Source organism: Myotis nattereri (assembly GCF_964212035.1).
Source record: "Myotis nattereri genome assembly, chromosome: 14".
Lineage (NCBI taxonomy): Eukaryota > Metazoa > Chordata > Mammalia > Chiroptera > Vespertilionidae > Myotis > Myotis nattereri.
The window spans coordinates 13,735,713-13,759,427 of record NC_138089.1 but is presented as its reverse complement, the minus strand read 5'-3'; the positions used below and the strand labels follow the sequence as shown (position 1 = coordinate 13,759,427).

The window sequence follows — 23,715 nt, the reverse complement described above, 5'->3', positions numbered from 1 at the left end:
TAATAATAATAATAATAATAATAATGAGTGTAAACTGTGCTCTGGGGGCCAGTCAGTTCTGCTGCCTGTTTTTATATGGCCCTAAACTCAGGATGGTTCTTACGTTTGAACCCTAATTAAATGAATGGCATTTCTCCCCAAAAGAATTCCATTTTTATTACAGAAGACCCATATTTTAAAAATTGTCCTCAGTGATAATTAGCATTTTGAATAATGTTATAAGGTTGTGGAAATGTTTGTTACATAAGTACCCCCTTGGCCTGCAAAACCTAAAGTACTTATTACCTGGCACTTTGCAGAAAACATTTGCTAATGCCTGGGGTCAAACACAGGGTGAGCCGGCCTGCTCTCCGCCATTGCTGGCCTTGATAAGTCAGGGTGCACAGGGCCCTGTGCCAAGCCTCTCACATTTATTAGCTCGCTCCGTTGTCACAGCCGCCCTGAGCAGTAAATGCCCTCAGCGTCCCCATTTTACAGATGAGGGAACTACCAGTGAGGCTAAGATCTTTCCCTGAAGTCACACAGCTGTTAAATGTCAGCTGGTTCCAAAACTATGCTAGAGCTTCGGCAAAGAGAACGCGAAAATTCTATCCTGTACTCCTCAGGTGGGTGAAGAATGTGGCAGGTGGGATGTGCCTTTTCGGCTCTAGTAATCCAGTATTTTAAAAAAGCAAGACATATGCTCAAACACTTAAAGGAAATACATGGTTACGGTCACGTAAGATGTACGTGGTGAGGCTTCGGTAGTTTAGAGGAATAATAATAATACAAGTAATAATTAAAATAATGATATTAATTGTTTACGACATGTTTACTATGTTTCACGTCTTCCTGAACCCCTTTCTTGTAATGATTTATTTAATTCTCAGGACAGCCCGGGAAGGTTTGGTAACTGAGATCGCGCAGCTCCCATGTAGGAGAGTCGGGATTTGAACCCTCGGACTGAGAATCCGCTCCCTTCTCCAGCCCCTGTAGGGATGGAGTGAAGGGCCAAGGAGGGCAGTGGTGTGATTGCGGTTTTCAGCACTCAGTGGCTTTTCCTGCTCCCAGGCTCACTGCTGCAGATTCTAAGGGGTTTCCCTGAACAAAGAATCCCATCCGAGTGTCTGTATTCTCCCCCAGTTTTTACTTTGGCTCCATTACTTCACCCTGGTCTTCCACTTCCCTAGCAGTAAAATTAAAGAATTAGACCAAAGTGGTGCTTTTCAGTATCCTGGGCTCCCAGCTCAGCTTCAGCCTGGGTGGCTGCACGTTCAGCCGTCGTAGGTGCCCAGCTCCTGCGTGGATTTTGTTTGAAAAAAGGGCTCCTGAAGCCACTGAACTAGGGACCTTCCGGGTCTCAGAGCTCTGAGATCCGAGTGGTAGACAGTAGTGGAAGGAACAGGAACAGAGAGCCACCTCTCTGTGCCCCTTCGCCAGGTCTGCCCGCCTGCCCACCCATCTGATCCACCTTCTAACCAGTAAAGCCAGCACCTGCCCTTGTCGGTCAAGGACGGAGAAGCCCTCGCATCCATAGCAGTGGTCACGGCCGCCGTTTCCATGTGTCCCTGTTGAAGTCACTGGCCCATCCGGGGACAGAGTTGCCTTTGAAATCTAGCCCCTGAGGCTGGCAGCACAGGCCTTTCTGCTGTAGCTTTTATGTTCTTTAAAGCCCGGCCACTTGCTCGTGTGGGTACTTCACGGGCTTTGCCTCGGTGTGGGTTGCCGGGACTTCTGCTCACTCCCCGCCTGCCTGCGGTGTTCTTAACTGCAGCCCTTAGGTAGGGTCAGACCCCTGGGAAAACTGAAGATGTTCTGCTCCTTCCGACCCCAGCCCTTGAACCTGAGGCAGGTGGTTCGAAGGCAGGTGTGCTGCAAAGCCAAATTCACCTTCAACATGAGGGAGAAATGAAGGTGGTGATTTTCTGGCCTCAATGTCAAGCCCTACGCACCCTCCGTTGCTTCCACAGCCCGGAAGTACAAGCAGATGCCAACATATTTCCTGCTCTTAGGCCGGCAGCCCCAGCCAAGCGCGCTTGCAGGGATCCCCATCATTAGGCGGCGGGAACCAGGTTTAAATTAAAGCCCAGACTTGCCAGTGGGCACAGGGACAATCCCATTGTGTCCAGCCTTTTGTCAAACAGAAACCGCTTTTGTCGTTTCGATTATGGAGCCCTGTAATTTGAGGACTTTTGTCTTGATGGTTAATATTTAATACTTCCTTCAGAGAAGAGAATTGAAAACCCATGCCAGAACCAAGCCAAGGTTTCTGAGCCTCATGGATAACTGCAGCTCCTTCGCTGTTCCCCGGTGGCCTTGGCTGTAGTTATTGAACCTTTCGGTGCCTCGTTTCCACGGGTGTGAAATGGTCGTATTAAAAGTACGTGAAGCGAGAGTGCAGTGATGGTTCATTAGAATGGAAGCCTGCCCGGTGGTGTGGCTCAGTGGGATGGGCACCATTCCGTGCACCGAAAAGTTGCGGGTTTGATTCCTGGTCAGGGCATGTGCCAGGGCTGAGGGCTTAATCCCCAGTAGGGGGCGTGCAGGAGTTAGCCCATAGATGTTCCCTTCCTCTCTCTCTAAAAATCAATTAAAAATCTTTTTAGAAGAAGAAGAATGGAAGCCTGGATTCTGAGCTGCCTGGTTCTGCATTCCAGCTGTGTAAATAGTTAGTAATAAATAATAGGACCCACTTCACAGGGCTGTTTTAAGTATTAGATAAATTAGTCTTTATACTCAGACCTGTGCCTGGCACATACAGGAAATGCTGTTTAAATGTGCTCAACATATAAAAACTCAGACTAGAGCCCTAACTGGTTTGGCTCAGTGGATAGAGCGTCAGCCTGTGGACTGAAAGGTCCCAGGTTCGATTCCGGCCAAGGGCATGTACCTTGGTTTCGGGCACATCCCCAGTAGGAGGTGTGCAAGAGGCAGTTGATCAATGTTTCTCTCTCATTGATGTTTCTCTCTATCCCCTCTCCCTTCCTCTCTGTAAAAAATCAATAAAATATATATTTTTAAAAAAATAAAATAAATAAATAAATAAAAACTCAGACTAGAGCCTGGCATTTAGTAAATGTTGTGTTCGACTGATTTCTACTAAGAGGAGATGCAGTTTTAATGATTCTAATGTAGTCTGTTTCTCTTGGGGGTTTTGTATCATTCCCATTACCTAGGCCTCTTGAGTTTAGGGATACACATTTCCCCCAAACCTGCACTATTGGTTCCGTAAGAAAGAAGAGGGAGGAGGCATGAGGCTTGGGACGAATGTTCCTGTAGGCACAGGTGTGTCCATGAAGTAACCTGGGTGCCTGAAGTCCCCCAGGAATGTGCTGGGGTCCAGGGAGGGTGGAGGCCAGTATGGAGTTAAGGCAAGACATTCGCAGGTGCCGTAGCCTAAAAGGAATGAGAAAGACACCGCAGACTTAAACTCAGGTCAGGGCTAGACCTTTGCAGCCCCAGGGGGAGACTAGAACTTTCTCTGGTTTGTGAAAGAAGCTGGATGATCGGGGAGCCTGGTTGGGAGAATTACAACACCGAGCCCTCACCTATGTTGCACTGTTCCTTCCTGCCTCAGGACCTTCACACATGCTGTTCCAAGGCCTAAAATGCTCTTCTCCTCTCCCGCCCCCACCCTTCAACACGCACCTAGCACGCTTCAACTCCTTTGGCTGCAAGCTCCGGGGTCCCCCTGCCTCTGCTCTGACCCCAGCTTTGCCCCGTAGAAGCTCTGTGACCTTGGGGAGGTACTCACCCCTTCTGTGCCTGTTTCCTCACAGAGTGACTGTGAGGGATCATTGTTGGGTCCCAGCTGAAATAGGTCATTTCTTCTACATCAGTGAAGACCCTTCCCCTCCACTTTTGTACAAGGCCAGGGCCACCACTTTGTAAGTTCTGGGTCGTTCCTAGGTTAGGTTTCACTTCCATCTCCCCAGGCCCGGGGTGAGAGCAAAGTGATGTAACCGACTCTGGAGCTGCACCCTGACTCACAGCTCTTTCTCCCCCCAGTTCTCTCATGGGGGCCCCGACATTTGCCCCTCTGGTTATTCGTCCTAAAGTATTGTATAGAGAAGGGCTCTCTGGTGAGACGAGATTGTGAGGGTTTGGGTTAAACAGAGTCAAGCCTGTTGCTTCTCTCGGGGCCGCTCAGCGACTTCACTGCTGGTGTTGTGTCCATTTCCTGGGGAGCATTGCTCATCATGGAACCTGTTTTCATGAGCCGCAGTGCAGCCCGAGGACACGCCCCGGGACCCGCTCCTGTGTGTCCGCGGCTTTCCCACCGCCAGTGCTGTGCCTCCCGGGAAGTTGCAGACAAGCTTGTGATGTGGCGCCAGCATGCAGGGGTCTGCCTGTGGGTCTGCAGCACGCTACGACTGACCGTTTACTTTTCTTTTGCCTCTTCCCCCACACAGAGAAGGAGACCTTCCTGGATCCTTTCGTCCTCCGGGACCTCCTGCCTGCATCCCTGGGCAGCTATTACCGGTACACGGGTTCTCTGACCACCCCTCCGTGTAGCGAAATCGTGGAGTGGATAGTCTTCCGGAAGCCCGTCCCCATCTCTTACCACCAGGTAGACATCCGGCCCCCACAGGGGGCTTCTGTGTTTGTTTGCTTGTTTTGTGTTGTCTTGACTATCTGACGTTGCTAGATAGGATTTGTTTTTTTTTAATTTTTTGGATCTTCTGATCCTCGCTGATTCATTCTTTCCAACAAACATGTTTTTGAAACTAAGAATTGTAAAATATAAAACATGGTTTTTCAGCTGTAAATTAACTAGCTAGAGAGACGTGCAGGCATGAAATCGGACGGTATTTTGACCTCAAGCAGCTAACAGCTCTCCTCAGTGGTGGTGGGATCTTGTGCCAGGAACTCGTCTATGCCCCTGACATGTGGTAACACATTTCATTCTCATGAACAACAGTGTCATGGGGTAGCTACTGTTGGTCCCCACTTCACAGAGGAGAGACACAGAAATGCAGTTACTTGCCCAAGGTCACACGCCGATTACCAAGCCATGGTGTCTAATCCCAAAGGTCATGCTCAGAACCACTCACCCTACCCAACATTCAGAAAAGGGAGAGATTTGTATACATGAAGAAAGAAAAGGAAAACACCCTGATGGAGTTCTCTGTGTGCCAATCACGCCACTGAACACATTATATATGTTCCATCTAATTGCAAAACAATGTTGAAAGATGGGTTTGACACTAAGATTGGACACATAAGGCCATGGAGGTGTGGAAAGACTGGGTAACATGCCCCGGTATTCATGGTTCATGAATGTTGAAGCCAGAAACCAAGCCTGGCTTTGTCTGATTTCAAAACCCATGCTGCTAACCTCGACACTGAACTGCTTATCTCTGAGTGTGGCCTGGGCAATTTCCATAGGAAGCTGAATTTAGCCTGCTGATAACTGTGGGCAGGAATTGCTGAAATGGACATGGGGTTGGGGGCAATGTCAGAGGAAGAGGAGCCTCCAGGGGTCTTGAAGTCACCTCATCAGGAATAAGAGATGAATGGAGAAAGCTCTCAGAGGGATTATCTTAGTCACCAAAGAATGCAGCCTACACTGAGGTAGCAGAAGCATCGATTTCTTCTCCATAATTCCAGAAAATAGAGCCAGGAACAATGGGAAGGATGTGTAAGAAAGACATTTGAGCCATTAACCAGCAATGTCTAAAAACAGGAGGTTCCTATCCAGAGGTTCCTATCTGGCCGTTCCTAGAAACGCCTCCCCAGAGCCTGACAGCCAGGGTAGGGATGTAGCACAGGGAAATGCGAGGTTTGGGAATGACGTGATAATATCAGTAATATAATTGAAGACACCGGCGGCAAGGTTATGAACCTGACTGGCCTGGAAAGGAGTCCAAAGATTTTCTAAGGACAGAGGATGGAATAGGAAGTAGGGGTAGTTGGTGGATGGTGAGCTGGTCAGGTCTCTTTCGGAATAAGAAACAGAAACCCCTTTCAGGGGTAGCTCATGTGGAGGGAGTATTTTCAGGAAACAGTGGTGGGGGGATCCTGAAGCCATCCTGACCAGGAATATAACTAGCAAGTGAGGTTCATGCTTCACTCGCTCAGGGGCCACGCAGGCTCTTACATCTTGGCGTTTCTGCTATGGCTTTGTGATTCGGTACTTTTGCAAAATTCTGGTTCCTTCTCTCCCAGGTGTTTGTTTGTTTTTTTTTCTTTCCCAATATGGTTAGTGTAATACCTGTTGACCTTTCAACTCAAGGGGTAGTGACCAGCTGACAGCAGTCTGGATCTTAGTCAGATAGTATGCAGGAAGATAGGCCCAGTAGACATTGGCCAACGAGTTGGCGGGTCTTGGGTCATGTGCCCGATGTGAATAAATCAGCAGTCACTTCCTAGGACATGAGGGTTGCCCCTGGGGGTAAGAGGAGCAGTTGTGCAGGAGCGACACCACATCTCACTGAGGAGTTAGGTGGCGTGGGCCCAGGCCAAGCAGATGTATTTGGCCTCACTGCCATTAGCAAACATTTGACTGTCAGAGTTTTTTCTTTTAATTCTGCTCTTATCAAAAAAGAAGGACTAATGCCCTGGCCATTGTGGCTCAGCTGGTTGAGCGTCATCCCATGCACCGAAAGGTCGCCGATCCAATTCCTGGTCAGGGCACATGCCCAGGTTGTGGGTTCCGTCCCAGGTCAGGGTACGTACTGGAGGCGGCCGGTCGATGCTTCTCTCTCTCTATCTAAAATGAATAAAAGCACACTACAGGAAAGAAGGACTAGCAATTTGGTTTCCGAACAGGACCTGCCAGCCTCCAGGAGATAAGGAACTATGAAGTGAATTTCCTTCCTACTGGTGAAGCCAGCATCGTTTGATCAAAATAAAATTCCAGTCCATGTGTTTGCATCCTCAGGGTTGGGGAGGAGCTTTGTGGATTAAGGTAAATGCTTTGTCTTCAAAGATATAAAGGCTTGGGATAAGGAGGTTAAGAAAGCCAAGCCTGGCCCTGTGAGGGGCAGAGGCAGAGAGTGGCGGTTGTCAGGGTGGGGAGCCATCGGACGCATGCTGGGTTTTACTGCGGTCTCCAGTTTTAGGCTTGTGTCTTGCCAAGTATGTGTCAGTTAGAAGCATTTTGATATTTGGTGACTGGGCCTTCTTCTTTGTTAAGACTGGTTTACCCTCAAACTCCCTGCCACCCACACACTCAAAGAGAAGACATGAGGACAGAGTTTTCCTCTCTGACTTTCAATAGATGACTTCTCTGTAGCTATTAATTATTGTTTCAAGAAAATTGTGAAGAAATAAATGAATCATATCGGCTCCTTGTGTCTTTACTATAAACCATCTTCAGATAAGACTTGCCTTGATGAGGCACAGCTTCATAGATCCCTGTCTGTCTCCCAGGGAGGAAACAGCTCGTGTCTATGTGGCCCCGCTGGGCCCCTACCGGCCCGCTGCGTGAGGTCACAGCATGTCCGCCCTGGGAAGGAAGGCATTCGCCGTCCCAGCGGTGGCGCGGCAGACCTCCCGGCCCTGCCAACATTCTTTCTGAAGTTAGCACAACATGTTCATTTCAGAAGGGCAGCTGGCCAACTTGGAGGAGCCAAGCAGACAATTCCATGTCTGCGTCTGTCGGAAAGGGGGCGTCCCCAATCCTTCATCCCTCTCGCTGTCTCCGCTCCTCTCTCACACGCTGCGTGCCTGAAGCAGCCAGGATGAGAGCATGTTCACCATGAAGTATTGTGGTTGGCGCGGACTGTTGGCTGCTAGGATGTGGGTTTCTTTGAAATCTTCCAGAGTAAATAGGAGCAACTACTTTATTTTTTTCTCCTTTGTGAGTCTACTTGGACCTTCAAACCGGGCTTGGCGCCAGTGAACCCTGACTCCGCTTCGTGTGACAACCTAGAACTGAACACGGTGTGGCCGATGAAATCACACGCGGGCTTCGGGGGCCAGCACTCAGGGTAGTTTGTGTGGCTTCATTAAACACGCATTGTTAATAAGCAGAAACCGGGCCGTGGCTTTGTCACCCAGACACTATGGTGACACTCAGTCCTGGTGTCGGAGGTCAGAGAGCAGGACTGGTGCATTGGGAAGGTGCCAGCTGTGTCCTCACCAGACAGGACGTGGGCGCGGATGTGCTTTATTCTAGGACAGAGGCTCTCAAATGCTGGTGCTCGGGCCTTTGCAGACCATCCGGCCTTCCCTTTCCAGGACTGGTTGCTTCCTGTGGTTTAAAATATGACACTGCCTGTCATTTTCCTGAGCGTGCACTTTATCTTAGTGCTTCTTAGGGACACTATAGAAAGGCAGTAAATGTCTAAATATGTCCAGTTTGTTTACTTTTGTTGTTGTTTTTTTCAAGTATATTTTTATTAATCTCAGAGAGGAAAGGAAAGGGAGAGAGACATAAGAAACATCAACGATGAGAGAGAATCATTGATCAGCTGCCTCCTGTACACTCCACACCAAGGATTGAGCCCACAACCCAGGTATATTCCCAGACCGGGAATGGAACCATGACCTCCTGGTTCATAAATCGATGCTCAATCCCTAAGCCAAGCCAGGCGGGCAAGTTTGTTTACTTTCGGATGCTTGATTTTTCCCCCCTAAGAATAAGTTGGAGTGGATAGGGAAGGTTTATTTGCGTGATTTTTTTTTATATCAATGTTGTCTCTTTCTTAAACAATGGAGCAACTCTTTTGAATTAACACCATTTACCGTCTGGAGCCAAACTGCGTGGGGTCCCACTCCTGGCGCGAGTCTTCAGACTCTCTGCCTTGGTTTCCGTCTGTAAAAGGGGGGTGATACTAATGCCCACGCTGGAGTCTTTCCCGAGCTTCCGTGGTGGAATGTGTGTGGAGCGCTGGGCCCGGCCCTGGCACCGCAGCAGGGGCTCGGGAGACACTGGGCGGGGCTTGTTGCTGCTCCCACCTGCTCGCCAAGGCTCTAGGGCAGCACTGTCGGTATAAATAAGACAAAAGCCATGAACATCGTTCAACATTTCCTAGTAACCACCATGAAATGTAAAGAGAAACAGGTGAAATTCATTTTACTGTATTTTATTTAGCCCATTTTCCCCCAGGTATTATTATTGCAACCTGTAGGGCTAGCCCCGTTCTGGGGGGAATAGCCACGTGTAGCTACTGGCTGTGAGGCTCTAGTGTTTATCTCAAAGCCATAATCACCAGCAAATCGCTTCCTTCAGAATGTTTCTCTTCCAGCACTCCGTGATGGGCAGTGCGTGCACATAAAGGTTCTTTTAAGTAGTGGCTGAAGGTGTCATTATTAATCCACAGCATATAGCTTTCTTTGTTCATTATGGTTCAATCCTTTCCTGTCTGCAAGGATTTCTATAATCACCTTCATGAAAAGCTGTCTGTAGCTATGGGGTCCGGTGGGAGTGGGGGATGGTCCCGGGGATAGCTGGCTATTCTTGGATTTTATTTGGCAGCCATGTTTCAGTGAGTAAACCTTTGGATGCTACAGGCTATTGAGAATGTAATATTCCATCATGACTTGTTTGGTAACGAGCCAACAAAACAGCACCCCCCCCCCACCCGTCACCTCTCAAATGCATGGTGAAAAAGTGTTTCTATGACTCTGGGCGTGACATTTCAGTCCCCGGGGCATGTCCTGGGGGTTCTTCCTCTGCTTATAGTGGACGCTGGCATTGTTTCATTGCCATCGCCTACCCCTTCTGTAAAATACTGTGCGCATTGCCTCTCCACGGCTCAGAATGTCGCTCTGATTTTCCCTCACGTCCCCCTTCAGCCACAATGGTCCACTCCCGCGTCCCCTGGACCAGCGCTCTGGCTGCGCACGGCGGCATGAATACATTTCAGCTTTCCTTTCATTCGAACCAACAGATTAAAAACTAATTATTCTCTGTAATATTTTTATAATAAAAACTAAGCTGAAATGATTTATATACACTTCCCGCTAAGACATTTGCAATTCAAGGTTAAAATTGTTCTTGAAACAGCACCAGTTAAAATGCAATTACAGCTCCCCGAGCAGGGATAAAAGGAAGAGATGTTTTACATGGTCACTTCCAAAGTTAAAAAGTCCATTGAATGTTATAGAAATAAAAACTTCCATTTAGCTTTACTCCATGATAAAGGCTTCATTCGTTATGGTGAAGTAAAGATAAACTCAGGTGTGTTTGTTAGCTGTGCCCGCCAAAGAATGAGTGAATAAAACGCAGGCTTGGTGAGGTGGGTGGCATCTTGGCCTGGTGTCACCGTCCTGGTCACACGCCCGGCCTCTTGTGCTGGCCGGAGGCTGGTCTTCCCAGGGCGCCCCCAGTGCAGGCAGTTATGTGGCCGTCCGTCGGTGTCTTGCGGAAGTGGTATTTGGGGATTAGCTAAGGGGAATTGTTCTCTTATCACCACATCAGTTTCCCCCACAGTGTGACCCCGCGAGGAATGCTGTGGGCCCGCAATGTGTTTGGCGTGAAGCCGCTGCGAGCATGAAAAAGAGTCACCTCTTGGTTCCTGGGTGACCTTGGGCAGGTGATTTAATGTCTCTAAGACCAGTTTCCTCACCAGTCGAGAGTCATAATGATACGTTAGTACCTCTGACCTTATGGGATTTCTGTGAGGAGTTAAGAAGAGAGAGCACATGACCCTCTTACTTAGCACAATGCCTTGTGCCTAATAAATGCTCAGTAAGTATAAGATGCTAGTGTTAATGTCATAATGCTATTAATAATGTTACTTTAATATTATTTAAGCTAAAAATAAGTTAGGAACCAAAATAGCGTTTGTAAAGTGCATAACCAAGTACATGGCACATGATGGGTGTGATGGAGAAGCAGATGGCACTAGGTTGTTGGGAGCTTAGAGTACAGTCGTCATGACCACATTCCCATAAAGCAGTAATAATAGTAATCGTAGTGATGATAATATGGGCTCCCCTCGCCAACCCAGGGACCAGGGAGGGTTTCCAGTCCCTACTCAGGCGTGCCAGTTACCAACGAGAGGCCACTGGCAATTTCACTCAACGTTCAGGAATGACAGGGTTTTCCTGAATGCTGCCATGCTAGCGAAGGATCGTGGCTGAGTCTGCTAAGAGTCCTCCTTTTCCTCTTTTGTGCGACTGCCGAGCGAAGGTGTGATCCAGTTGACAATATAATATCATTCAGGTCATTGGTTCACTCTGTGAGAACCGTCGCATCCTCCCTTCGAAATCTTAGGGCAAGGTGAGTTAATGACAAGGAAGTGGCCAAGCTTTTAAACCATAGCACGCCATTAAACTGTAAGAAGCAATTGAAGCATTTTTGTGTTAAGTTCAGAACCTGCCCGTTTTCATAATTATATGACTAATTCTTTCCGGAGGCATCAGAAATAAACTTTTTAGGAGAACTAAATGCTGTCTTGTGGAAGAAGCAACTATTCTAGAGGAGAAACAAACTTCAGATCGAATTGCTGAGGCATCTCGCAGGCCATCCTGTCCTGGCATCTTGGAGATTAAACTATTTCAGGGCAGATGGCTGTCTTTTCCAGAAAAATCTCTGTTCTAATGTGCTATGTATGGCTTCCCAGTCTATTTTTTTAAAAAAACACTCTGAAAGTTAAGGAATTCCTTCCTCTATTCAGCTCACATCTCCAAGGCTGTAATTTAAACCAATTTCCTCTTATTCGGCCTTCTCTGGACACGGAGAAGAGCTGGTCAGCATCTTCCACGTACAAAGGCCTTTAATCAAATTCCTCCTTATTCACCGGTTCTGCCGGCTGCACTATCCCACTTCCTCTGACCTTTCACACAGGACTTACTCTCCGTCCCCTAAATCATTTTGGTTAGTCTTTCCCTAGACCATTGGTCGGCAAACTCATTAGTCAACAGAGCCAAATATCAACAGTACAACGATCGAAGTTTCCTTTGAGAGCCAAATTTTTTAAACCTAAACTATATAGGTAGGTACATTGTTATTAACTTAATTAGGGTACTCCTAAGGCTTAGGAAGAGCCACACTCAAGGGGCCAAAGAGCCGCATGTGGCTAGCGAACCGCTGTTTGCCGACCACGGCCCTAGACTGTTTCCAGAGGGTCTTTACTTTGCTTCATGTAATTTTAAGAAGCTATTTTCTCTAAGAAAATCTGAAACCTCCTCTCATTTTTGGGCGCATTCAGTCCAGACTTTGGTCGTCCCCACGTGGGTGTGCCGTGCCTGGGGATTTGCTTTCCAGCACCTCCCTCATCTTGCATCCAAGGGGGTCACAGTTGGACAGAGTAAGCCATCTGACCTTTGATTGCCTCTCTCCCTCCACTATAAATACAGAAGGAACATCTGAAGGAAGGATGGGGGAGGGGAGGCACATTCTGCCTGGCAATGCTGGGAGCTGTGAGAGGAGACGCTGTGTGAATAGCAGAGAGTTGGAGTAACTCGATAATAATGTGCTCCTTTTACGTGGAGGCTGGTTGAGAGACCGTCTGGTTCTATTACTTTGATGAAAAAGCAGAGAGGTTTCACGGTTTATTATCACTTCACATTTGCAGAATTGGAGGGAAGGTGGGATGATAGGTGAACCCGTATACTTGAATGATTCTTGGCTAAAATCACTCTGTACTTCACTTACGTATTCATTACTTTCTGATGCGAAGAGAGGGCATTTCAGAAGGAAGCAGGCTGTTCTCGGCCGGCTTCTGCGAGGCCGTTTGAGAAACACTGGGGTTAGTTCCAGGCTTCAGGATGACCATCCGAAACCGAGGCGGCAATTCTCTTGTTTGTTCATGCCTTGGTGGCAGCCACCCCCTGGCCCCGAGACCGAGGGCAGCCACTCTAAGTGCCAGGGAGGCATCGTCTACCCATCACACCTGGGAACAGCGATCTGACCCACATTCAAGGGGCCAGGTGTTCCAGGAAGAGGTCGTTTGGTCTCTCTCTTCTTCACTCCATTCCTTCCCCCACATCCAGGAGTTAGATTTTCGGTGGCTGGCAATGTTAGGCTACGGTCCATTTCTTTGGTGACAAGAATAGCTCTGTGGTCTGTTGGGAACTAACCTCTGCCCCCAGCCCCTGCCCTTCCTGCGACCTGCTCCCATGAGTGGAATGACGAGAGCCGGTGGGGGTGCTTTTTGCCATAGAAATAGGATCCTGGAGTTGGGAGTGTTTTTTTCTCTGCTTTCCCATGGAAGTTTGGTCAGCAGTCTTGTGGGAAATGGCCCTTAATAATGTCACTAATAATGATAGCTGCGGACCTTCACTGAGGCTCTCCGGGGGCTAGGTGATGAACGTAGATTTTAATCTTTTCCATCACCTGGTAAGATAGATACTAGTATTATGTCTGTTTTACAGATGAGGAAACTGGAGATGCAGAAAGCTTGACTATCTGACTGTGCTGGCCTGCCTGGTAGCTGCTGACCTTCGGGGGAGGGGGGAGGGAGGGGGCGCAGTTAACTGGCAAGCCATGCATTTAGCAACTTTGTGACTTAGCGACTCGGATGCCCTGGATCCCCTGGATATAAGGAGAAGCTCAGGACAAATTAGATCATTGATATTTATTGAGGCCTATGTGCCAGGAACCTGGCACTGCACATGGATGATCTCATTTAATGTTGACTTGAACCCTATCGCGCGGATGCTGCTGTGATTATCACCACTTTATTGAGGAGATTTTGAGGCTCCGAGAAGTTGAGCATCTTTCTCAGCGTCACAGAGTGGTAGAGCCATGGGGCTAGAATTCCCCCCCAAGCAGTCTGGCTCCAGAGCCTCCCAGTTTCACCAAAACTCAATGTTCCTGTAATATCAGAGGCCGGGGCCGGGGCCAGAGCTGCGGAAAACATGGGACTCTGAGACATGGACTGAGAGTTCTCCACACCTCAAAACCCTCCAATGAAGGGTTTTCCTGGGTAGTTGGTGGGACAGAGGCCTCAGCCAGACGAGCCAAAGCCTGTGTCCCGCGGGGTGTGTCAGACGCGGCCTGGGGCACGTCCTATCATTATTGTGTTCTTGTCGCCCCCACCCGCTTGGGACCTCGGAGCTCTTCTAACTGATGTTCTTTTTCTCTCCCCTCGCTGGTTCTCTGTGCAGCTCGAGGCTTTCTATTCTATCTTCACCACGGAGCAGCAAGACCACGTCAAGTCAGTGGAGTACCTGAGAAATAACTTCCGGCCGCAGCAGGGTCTGAACGGCAGGGTGGTGTCCAAGTCCGCCGTCCGCGACGCCTGGAACCATGACCTGACAGACTTCCTCGATAACCCACTGGGGACGGAAGCCTCCAAAGGTACCTTCGGATCAGTGCCCTTGCCCCAGGGAGATTCCTGATCATAAATTACTCCAATTGAAAAGGAGTTCAAAACCAGCCAAGAACTGGGACTTGGTGTTAAGCGTATGCCCTTCTGCTGAAGGGACGCGGGTGGTTGCTAAGGAGAAACAGGTGTGGGAATAACTAGTTAACTAGGTAAGTTCAAAACTGCCCTGTTGATGAGGAATATAGGGGTCATTCTCTCGGATTCTGTACCTTGCGACATCAGCACTAGTTAGTTCATGTCTAAAGAGAGCTTCGGGGGTGTCTTACTGCTTAACTGTTTTCCTGTTGGGGTCAGGAGTTTGTCTCAGGGCCTGGACTTGCTCCCAGGGCCCCTGTCTGCAGCGTCCTTAACAACATGCAGCCCAGACAAGGACTCCAGGCAGCTCTGCCCCTCTAGGCACCACCTGGCCTTTGAAATTATCACATAACAGTTTAATGTCCGTGTCTGATAAACCTAAGTTCATAATTTCCAGCCATCGGATCTTTTCCATTTCTACTTTCTTAATGTGAAATGAGCATGAGTTTCTCTCCCAGGAAACTAGAAAGTCGACTCTACCCTGGCAGCCCGCCCTCCCAGCTCTGTGATTTGTCATAATTGTGGCTCAGAGCTTGGGGAACGCTTAGCGGAATAAGGCTGATCGAAGCCCGGGTGCCTGGAAGGGAGGGGGGAAGAACAGGCGTTTTTATGATCTCTCTCAAGCCAGTGCTCTCCTTCTTCATAACTGTGAACTTGGGTGATGCAGGGTGAGCTTGTATCGTCTATCAGCACTGGAGTTCAGTGGGGGGAGTTACATGGAGAAGTTTGGCAAGAGTGCCCCCATCCCCAATGAAAGGGGCCTGGCTGCTGGCACACGGCCTTTGTGGGAACAGGGGGACTGAGATTCTGTCCACAAATAACCGCATTGACCTGCCCTTTGATGGTCAGAATAAGCCCATTTTCCAGGCTCATAGCTGAACAGGAGCCAGCAGAAGAGGCGAGGATGTTTAAGAGTGTGACCCTCTCCCTCTGGTCCGCTTTTGTTTGGGGATGGGGAGGAGGAGCTAGTCTGGCCACGTTCTGTCAAGAACCGCTGGAGATTCCAGTAATATGGGGCGGACACCTTGTCAAGGGCATCATTTGTCAGCCTGGAACAATGGAGGGCTAAGAAGCACACAGACCTTAAAATACCTTCAGTTGGGCCGCCATAGAAAACCGCACGCGGGCTCATTTTTTTTTTTTTCTTCACCGAGCTAAAAATAAAAGAAAACCACTGAACTCCAGCGCTTCCTCCCGCGGGAACTGGCTTGGGAAATAGCTCGTGGGGGCTGACTGTCTTGTGAGACGTGAATGTGCAGGACGCGTGGGGGGTGAGGAATTTATATCACAAGGGAGCGCCGGATTGGGGAGCTCAGAGCTGCTGAGGATGTGGCAGCTGCAAAGTGCTTTCCTTAAAAACGGGCTGAGGATGCGATGTTCGTCAGCCATGCAGAGAGGAATGCGAGGCCCTTCATACCCAGGGAAGTGGAGACAGTGGTTTCCCCTGGCACCAAATGGTCGAAGCGGGCAAGAGCCTCCGCTGAGTTCGCGCGGAGCCCTGGGCCCGTCCTGCCATGTCAGGGCCAGCTCTGCATCCGCAGGCTTGTGGCAGTGACCACAGTGCCCACTGCTGACTCCTAAGGTGTGTGGATGTGAAGATGTTTGTGATCTTGCGAGAAGCAGAGAGAGATGTAGGTGCAGGCCTATGTCTTCTTTTTTAATCCTCTCCCAAGGATGTTTTTCCATTGATTTTTAGAGAGAGTGGGAGAGGGAAAGACAGAAAGAAATATCGATGTGAGAGAAATACATTGATTGGTTGCCTCCTGCAGTAACCCCAACCAGGGCCCAGGCCAGGGAGGAGCCTGCAGCCGCAGTACGCACCCTTGACCGGAATCGAACCCGAGACCCTTTGGTCTGCAGTCCAACACTCTATCCACTGAGCCAAACCGACTAGGGCCCTACATCTTTTTTAAACAGAGTGTCAGTGTTAACACACAAGAAAACATGCCTATACTACATGGACAGCTTGATGAGTTTTCACAAACTGAATGCACTTGAGTCACAAACACCCAGATCCCGAAGCTCACGCCACCAGCTTCCCAGGAGCACCTGCGTCTCTTGTTCCTGGTCACGGACTGTGCCCAAGGGCGGCCATGGCCGTGAGCTAGCCTTGCCTGCAGGTCAGTTTCATGGAAACAGCCATGCAGGGTGACCTTTCTGTGTCTTGCTCCTTGTGCTCTCCTGGCTTTGAGAGTCATCTATGCTGTCCCATGCAGTTGTACTTTGTTCTTCCTTATCGCTGAATTTCCTTGTGTGACTGTACCTGGATTGTTTACCTCTTTCAATAGACATGGGTGTATGGGTGATTATGAAAATTCTTGAACATGTCTTGTAATGAGCGTATGGACACATCTCTGCAGGGTATGCACCCAGGAGTAAAGGCTGCACTCAGCGTACACATACATGTTCAGATTTGGTTACATGTGGCCAGACAGTTCCCCAAAGGGATTGTATGTACCCACAGTATATATAGTTCCTGTTTTTACAGCCTTTGGGTGTCTTTTTTTTTTTAAGGCATAATCTACATATCATAAAATTCAGTGATTGCAATTGTACAAGTCAATAATTTTCAGCGAATTTATAGTTTTACAGCCATTTTTATCGCCCCAGAAAGATCGTCATGTCCACGTGCAGCCAGTTCTTCCTCCTGTGGTCTCTTCCAGCCACCGCCGATGTGCTTCATCTTTCCCTTGGTGTGAGGAGCTTAAGATTTATCCAGGATGTATATGCATGTATCGTAGCGTATTGCTTTTTATTGCTAATAGTCTATTTGTTTTATATTTTTAATAACAGCTTTACTGAGATTTAATCTACATACCATAAAGTTCATTCTTTTAAAGTGTGCACTTCATTGATTTTTAGTATTTTCACAAAGTTGTACAGTCGTCACAACTCTGTATCTGCTTTCAGAACATTTTCATCACCCCACGAAGAAACCCCGGGCCCATCAGCTGTCACTCCGATTCTCTTTCCTCTCCTTTCCCCCACCTCCCCTCAAGTTCCCTCCAACCACTACTGTGCTTTCTGTCTCTCTGGACTTGGCTGTTCTGGGTAGCTCATATAAATGGAATCATACAATAGATGGCTTTTTCTTCTCGAGCCGATTTCACTTAGCATCATATTTTCAAGGTTCACCCATATTCAAGCACGTATCAGAATTGCGTTTCATTTTACTAAATACTATACCATTGTATAGATATGCCACGTTTTTATCCATTTATCAATTGATAGACATTTGAGTTTTTTCCACGTCTTGGCTGTTATGAACAGTGCTGTTAGGAACATCCGTATTTCAGTTTTTGTGTGGACATAGTTACTCTCCTGGATGTAACCCAGGAGTAGAGTTGCTGAGTCATCCTCTGTGCTTACTGTGTTGAAGAACTGACACACTGTGCCCCGAGTGGCTGTCCCCGTTGCCTTTCCCGTCAGCAGTGTAGGAGGCTCTGACTTCCCCACATCCTCACCAGATCTTCCACCTCTTTCGTTTTGCCATCCTACGGGAGGGGGAGTAGTATCTCTTTGGGGTTGTGACTTGCACTGCCCTAATGTCTCATGATGTCCTATTTGCTATTCAGTGCACATGCCATGGAACCATGGTCCACGTGCCCCAATGTTTCTCCTTCCTTCCGCCCCAGAAGACTCGGTTCCAGGGCACGACAGGCCAAGGGCCACCCGCAGGTGCTGGCATCACCAGGCAGTGGGAGGACTGAGATTGTTAACTTTAGAGAATAAATAGCCAAGACAGGAAGAGTTCCTTCTCTTCAATCTTCCACAAAAAAAAAAAGATTTCAGAAAGAGAAGGATGATATTCTGTAATTTTCAGGTAATTCAAAAGGAACCGATCCTGTCTGATTGACAGTCTCTATCCAGTCATTACTGGGAAGCTCTCAGTGCCTGGAAGAGCCATGATGTTGAGCATGGAGCTACGCACTTATCGGGCTATTGTCACAGAAGAAAGAAAAATCAATTAATCATATAGGACAAGAGTCAATAAACATCTTTGTCTGAGTACCAGACAGTGGATCCTGTGGTCTCTTTTGCAACTACTTAGTTCTGCCACTGTAGCATTAAGGCAGCCATTGTCAGTATATAAGATGACTGGATGTAGAAATAAAAAACTTAACTTTGCTCTGGCTGATTTGGTTCAGCGGATAGAGCGTTGGCCAGTGGACTAAAGGGTCCCGGGTTCGATTCCGGTAAGGGCACATACCCGGGTTGTGGGCTCCATCTCCAGTAGGGGGTGTGCAGGACGCAGCCAATGAATGATTCTCTCTCATCATTGATGTTTCTGTCTCTCTCTCTTCCTCTCCCTTCCTCTCTGAAATCAATAATATACACACACACACACACACACACACACACATATATATATACATACATATATATGTATGTATATGTGTGTGTGTGTGTGTGTATATATATATATATATATATATATATATATATATATTTAACTTAATTTACAAAAAATAGGTGACAGGCTGGATTTGGCTTGGGAACCACAGTTTAGTGACCCTCTAATGGATGGCTTTAAATTTGCTTTAAAGTAACTATTTTCTTGAAGATGATAGTAGCTATGACTGTGAAAGTGCCCATTGGTTGGTTTTATTCTTCCATCCCACTACAAGACCCTAGGACTAATGAGCCTGTTACCTTGGTAACCAACCACTCAGCAGTTCACCTTAGCACCTGGTCATTTGCCACCAGAAGTGTAAGCAGAGCCGCAGCAGACGGAGTACAGCACCCACCTCCTCGTTCCCCTGCTGCGCTCTCCAACTCCTGTGCACTGAGCAACCTGGGGGGGCTGCCTGCGCTTCTGCGCCCCATCCTGCCCTCTGTCAGGGTGATTGGATGTACAGGAATAGAGAAAACGGAATCAAGCCTTTTGATGCCAAGAATGAGACACATTGGCCGTGTGAGACACCAGAGACAAGAGGGCAAAGTCATCTTAACATTGTATTCTTGCCCAAGAAGGACTTGTAATGGATGTCACCCAAAAAAAGTCTAAAGCTTTCGTTCCAGTAAATGGAAACAGTATTTAGGCTTGTTTAAGGGCCATGGAGTTGGCCAGCCTGCCCTGTATCGGTAAATAACGTGGACAGACTTGAGGATTTAATGGGCTGTCATTTCCGTTATTCTGCAACACACCCGGGGCACTCGGAAGATGGTTTTGTGATTAAGTGCTGAATGCTGCCCATTGTGAAGACTTTTGGAACAGCGAACAGAGAGAAATAGCTTTCCTCCCAACAACATGAAACATATGGTTTATTAATTTAATGAAATCTGTTCGAATCACAGTGGGATCAAAACCACTTGATCTGATAAATTGATTGGATGAATTAATTAAAGTGACACTGTATGACGTAATGAAAGCAGAGGAAGTGGCAGGGACACTGGCCTGCCCGTGGATCCCGTTCTCCTAAGCCAGGGCCGTGCTTTCTGGAAAATGGTCTTTGCTTCTGTTGATGGAGGGATCCCTTTTTAGCTACATTTTCAGTTCGTGTTTTGGTTAACAGCAGTGTAAGGACATGTACCACCGCGTGAGAATGCTGAGGGCCTAGCCTGCTTCCAGCCGGCACACACTGAGAGCGAGCTTTAACTTCCACCCAAAGTAACGAAGAAGTGAATCCGAGATTGCTTTCTCAGATGAGGACATTGACATCGGGGTTGTCTGCTATTTGGGGAGAAAATACTAATGTTGTTCTATTTTCGGTTTGATCATTTCCACTCACCATGCTAATGAGCTTGCGTTATTTTCTCATTAGGAGTAGCTCTGATAGGAGCACCTAATTCCTTGGGAGGAGCTGTCACCCCAAAACTTGTCCCTCCGTTGGCTTGCTCCTTGCAGAACCTTTCACCCAGGGAAGTGCAGGGAAGCACCTGGTTGTGCAGCCTCCTCCTTTTACAAGTAACTACCATTTAGCTGTTACTTTTCCCCCTGAGGAGGGATCAAGAACGAAGGCAAAAAGTAGGACTGGTTTAAGGCTGTCCACACTTCTGGTTCCTCCCCGTTTTGAAGGTTATGCCATGTTACATCAAACATTTGTACATGCTTGGACATCCCGTGAGTTACTATAATTTTATGTTCTTCTTATTTTATTTATTTATTTATTTATTTTTTGCAAGCCTCGCGTAGCAGTTAATTCTGAATTGACCAGCATTTGGCACTATGAACATCGTCTCATTCCTTGAGATGTGTTCCTTTTGAAAAACAGGATTCTAGAGAACGTGCATTCTAAACTATTGCAGACGTCTCTTTTTAAAATCTTTATTGTTGAAAGTATTACATATGTCCCCTTACAAAGAAAGGTGCCTTTGATGACTGGCGTGGAGTTGATATTTCACAGACACTGCATGTAGCATTAACTGCCTTGGCTTCGTGTTTGTAGCCAGTGAGTCTCTTGTCATCTGTCAGGCATCTCGCTTCCGGCTCCAGGCTGTGCCCGGAGCGCCTGCAGCTGAAAGGCTGTGGGAGGGGTTTGTGTACCTGATGCTGTGTGAGCCTCCTTCGTGCTAGTGTTTGATTTACTCCCCCAGACAACCTCTGTCGGGACTCAGTTTCTTTTATTTTTTATTTTCTAATCCTCACCTGAAGATATGTTTATTGATTTTTATATTTTTTATAGAGAGAGAGGGAGAGAGAGAGAGAGAGAGAGAGAGAGATGAGAGACTGGGGATCGAACCCACAACCTAGTTTTGGGTTTTTTTGTTTTTGTTTTTTTGGGTGTTTTTTTTAAAATATATTTTATTGATTTTTTACAGAGAGGAAGAGAGAGGGATAGAGAGTCAGAAACATCGATGAGAGAGAAACATCGATCAGCTGCCTCCTGCACCTCTCCTACTGGGGATATGCCCGCAACCCAGGTACATGCCCTTGACCGGAATCGAACCTGGGACCCTTCAGTCCGCAGGCCGACGCTCTATCCACTGAGCCAAACCGGTTTTGGCGACCACACCTAGTTTTGTGCCCTGACCGGGAATTAAACCTGCAGCCTTTTGGTGAACTGGATGACACCTGGCCAGGGCAGAACTCGCCTTCCATTTATCAAATATTTGTTGAGCATCTACTATGGCACTAGACACGAGGGAGAGGAGTTCCTCATCTCGGGAGGACATTTTAGTGGCGAGAAAGAAATCAATTGGCACATGTCAACCAATGGAAGAACTTCGTGTTGTTGCGAGATTGCATCAGGTGGTGAGTAAGTGATAGGAGTGGGGGGCAGTGGGAAAGGGATCTAGGGACCTGCCCTGGACAGGACAGGTGGTGCCAGGGAGCCAGCCCGGCAAAGTTCTTAGAGGGAGAGGTCATTTGCAAAGGCCCTGGGGCCTGGGAGGCAGCATGGAGAGGTGGGCAAGCGAGGGTGAAGGGCAGGAAAGACTTTCCTTGCTAAGGATCTAAGGTTGTATTCTTAGAGCAGTGGGAGGCCTCGGGAGGGGCCAAAGCAGGGCTATCGAATGAGCTGAAAGGTGTGTGAGCCCTCACTCTGTGATGTGAGGAGTGTTTGCAGAGGACCTGGGGTGGAGTCTGCGAGACCACCGGAGGCTGATAGAAATATTCCGGGCAGGATGCCAGCGGTTGGATGCCAGCAATCCTGGCGAAGGTAGAAGTGATCCTTAGGGATGGATTTTGGACTAGAGCATCTGAGGTTTCTAACAGTTTGGAGGGAAGGTTGCGGGGGTGCAAAGAGAGAAACGCGGTGTTGTTGTTTCTCTTTAATAGATGAGGGGACTGGGACTCAGAGAGAGCAGGTGATTGTCCAGAGCCTTTCGCCAGGAAGTGGCAGAGCTGCGCTGTGAGCCCAGACCCTCTTCTGTGCAAAGGCAGCGTCCGCTCAGTTTCCAAGGACTGCCAGGCTCCGATGAACCCACGGCGGAGGCCTTTCTGTTCCAGCTGCCAGCAGGCGGCTCCAACACAGTTTGCAGGCTCCCGACACAGGAGCTTTACAGCTGGATGCGCTGTGGGGATAGGGTGCTCTTCCTGAAGACCGGGGGTAGCTTTTCACAAGGAACCAGCCTTTGTTTGCTTGGCGTGCTTTTGGCAGGTGATGCTGGGTGCGCAGGGCACAGGCTGCTGAGGCCTTGATCCTAGGCTCGGTCCCTGGAAGGGCCGGTGCACCCTGTCTATCTGGGCCATGGGGCCTTCTCGGCTGATGACCTTGTGCATCCATGAATCAGCAGGGCCTCACACAGTGCCTAGGGCATAGTGGCGAACAGTCATTGTTCATTGAATGAATAAGGGAATGAGTGAATGAATGATGAGACAATATGAGGCACTGGGTAAGAATATAGATTTTGTAGTCAAGCACACCTGGACTGAAATTCCGGGCCAACCATTAACTTTTAAATCTTTGCCCTAGTTAATGTCTAAGTCTTGGTTTCCTTGTCTGTAAATGAAGATCATAATTACATTCCCTCCTTGGCTTGTGGCCCTTTAAGTGAATCAGTGCAGGGAACATCAATGGCAGAGCCTGGGACATGGGAAGTACTCTGCAAATAATTGTGCTTTCTTTTTTGTTGGTGTTAATCCTCACTCAAGGGTATTTTTCCCATTGATTTTCAAAGAGATTGGACGGGAGGGGGAGATACACACACACACACACACACACAGAGAAACATCAGTGTGAGAGAGACGACATCTGTTGGTTGCCTCCCGCACATGCCCCAACCAGGGCAAGGGATCGAACCCATAATCGAGGCACGTGCCCTTGACTAGAATCACAGCCTTCAGTCCAAGGGCTGATGCTCAAACCACTGAGCCAACACCAGCGAAGGCTAATCGTACTTTCCTGTTTGTAGGTCAGCAGTGGCTTCTTTGTATGTTTCAGAACAACCTGCTTCATGTGACGTGATCACTGGAGAGCCACCTTCAGAACAGGGGACCATGCTCTCTTCCTGGTGGAAGTGCACAGCCAGGTTGTTAGAAATCGCTAAAACCTTTCCAGTGAAATCCACAATCATCGGTGTGGCCTCCACACCCTGCCTCCCTCCCCAGCCCCATCTTGCACGTCACTTCCCTTGGCATCCACCCCTTCAGTCCATGAGCTGTTCCTTCTGCCTGGAAGGCCCTGCCCACCTCTGTGCCTGAGCAGCCCCTCTCAGCCTCCATAGCGCAGGTCCCGGGTCCCGTCCCCAGGGAGGCTTCCTGGCGGCCTCGGCCCAGCCCCTTGTGTCTAAACACCAGTACGTTCTCTTTCAGCCTCATGTCCATGCATCTGTGTGATTTTTTCCCCTAATATTTAGTTCTCCCATTCCCACATAAGCTCCATGAGACTGTCTTTTTGTCTTTTTTGTTATTGGAGCGAGTAGTGTTCACTGTTAGCTTCTCAGTAAATATTGGATGGATGGATGGAAGGATGAATGGAGGAGGGAGGGAGGTGTGGACGGAAGGTGAGGAGGGAGGGACAGATGGACCGAGCTAACCCACACAGGCCACGTG

General features: G+C 48.3%; 1 protein-coding gene across 1 annotated transcript in view; it reads left to right on the top strand.

Moving 5' to 3' along the window:
- The window catches only part of PTPRG (protein tyrosine phosphatase receptor type G), a 266,165-nt gene that overhangs the window by 139,883 nt on the left and 102,567 nt on the right, over positions 1-23,715 (top strand). Inside the window, exons 5-6 of the mRNA XM_081106576.1 lie at positions 4,392-4,549; positions 13,984-14,176. Of these exons, the coding sequence (XP_080962702.1) occupies positions 4,392-4,549; positions 13,984-14,176 (351 nt within the window). The remainder of the gene's footprint in view (positions 1-4,391; positions 4,550-13,983; positions 14,177-23,715) is intronic.